The sequence below is a fragment of the Pundamilia nyererei genome, unplaced genomic scaffold (assembly GCF_000239375.1).
Source record: "Pundamilia nyererei isolate P.nyererei 1_Seehausen unplaced genomic scaffold, PunNye1.0 scaffold00208, whole genome shotgun sequence".
NCBI lineage: Eukaryota > Metazoa > Chordata > Actinopteri > Cichliformes > Cichlidae > Pundamilia > Pundamilia nyererei.
The window spans coordinates 222,475-224,338 of NW_005187609.1; the positions used below are offsets into that span (position 1 = coordinate 222,475).

At 37.7% G+C, this 1,864-nt stretch overlaps 1 protein-coding gene across 1 annotated transcript in view; it reads right to left on the reverse strand.

Moving 5' to 3' along the window:
- The window catches only part of LOC102205484 (aminopeptidase N-like), a 30,805-nt gene extending 29,717 nt beyond the window's left edge, over positions 1-1,088 (reverse strand). The window contains exon 1 of the mRNA XM_005747933.1: positions 794-1,088. Coding sequence (XP_005747990.1) covers positions 794-1,088 — 295 coding nt within the window. The remainder of the gene's footprint in view (positions 1-793) is intronic.
- Between the last annotated feature and the right edge of the window lie 776 nt (positions 1,089-1,864).

Below are 1,864 nucleotides of genomic sequence, written 5' to 3' on the forward strand. Positions count from 1 at the left end.
AAAGCACCGAAATGTGCGCTGCTTTTCGGTCTGGTTACTACCGTTTATGTCAGAACCGGTGCCATCATGGCACCGGACACCGGTACCCATCCCTACTCATGACCATGCCACCGTGCTTAAAAACTATTTCTGATTAATTCAAGTCCACATTTAGATTCACGTTCAGCACATTTATTTTTGACAATTTCTGACAATTCATTGTTGGAGCACCACAGGCTGAAAGTGTTGAGCTTAAGTTGAAATCTGATGTTAAAAGAAGCCAAATTTCCCCTCCATTGACTTGGTTTTGTAGTTTTAAATTAAAAGCCACCTGGACTTACCATTGCTTTAACTATATCAAAACTGCATGCATATTTCACTATAGCATTCTAAGCCTTTCCACCTCAAATGTTCCTGTTACTGTAAGCATTGCTGTCTCTGTTGTTTAACTGCAACCTGTTTTTCCAACACAGTTTACCATTAAAATGTGCTTCATTTGTGCTTAACAATATTTTGCTTAATTTCTGTTCCATATAGTGCGCAACTGTTAGTTGGGCTTAGAATGGATTCAACAACTCTCATCAACTCTTCAAAGACATTTCAAGTGTGATCAGTGTTATTCATTCTATTGTCTGTTCTACATTATACATTTTCAGTCATCCCTTGGAAAACTAATAAAAAGCATTACAATCATACTTCTACCTCTGAGAACAATGCTGGTAAACACCCTCTGGCTTTAGTTCTTGCTGATACCGGGAGGGTCTATTATATGAACATTACAGAGAAAGAGAGAAAAGTACTCATAAAGCCTTACCTAAGAAGGTGTAAAGACCAGTTGTTGGGTCTGGAGTCAGTCTTGGCCATAAGGTGACATTATATGTCTCTGGCACCAGGTTCTTGGGCAGCCGATACTTGTCCCAAGGTTTATTGGATGGAATGGGTGTTGTGGTAGGGGGTTTGGAGGTTGTTTGTTCTTCATTTTGATTATTGTTTTTCCCCTTTTCCTGTGAGTAAACAACTGACAAAGCTATGATAGTGGCTAAGGCTCCCACACCTGCGATGATCCCCAAAATCCCAACAGTTTTACTAATAAAGAAACCTTTCCCCATGTTGCCTGCCTACCCAGGAGCCCCACACTCAGACACTGAATTCAGAGGTGGAAGGTGAACTTGGATATGTAGCTGTGGGTAGCATTTCTCCTCCCATTTGCAATAACAGGTGATACATTAACAATAGCATTGTAAATACCAACACAGCAAAATCTCCAGTGTTAAATTAACACTAGAGAGTGTCTATATGGGTGCACACCTCTGAGTGTTAAATACAACACTGTTGAGTGTTAAATTAACACTTTGACAGTGTTATATGTTTAAAAGTAACCTAGTCAGTTTTGAAGATTAACAATGGCTAACACTGAGCAGTGCTGATTTTCTAACACTGGAAAATAACTCAAAATGTTAGAAATATTCCAGTGTTAGAAAATCAGCACTGCTCAGTGTTAGTCTTTGTTAATCTTCAAAACTGACTAGGTTACTTTTAAACATATAACACTGTCAAAAGTGTTAATTTAACACTCAACAGTGTTGTATTTAACACTCAGAGGTCTGGACCCATATAGACACTCTCCAGTGTTAATTTAACACTGGAGATTTTGCTGTGAATGTCATCTGCTGAGGATAGAGCAGACTTTTCTTGGAAGAAACAAAACTCAAGAAAGCCTGTCAGTTACCTCAGGATGATTACATTTGATTGTTGCTCACTCAGTCATATTTAAAATATTACTGTTTCTGATGTTTTCTGATGAGAATTGATTTTGATATTTGCTCTTGCATTTAATGAAAAGAAATAACATATTGAAATTTTTACATTTTTATTCTGAGTATGT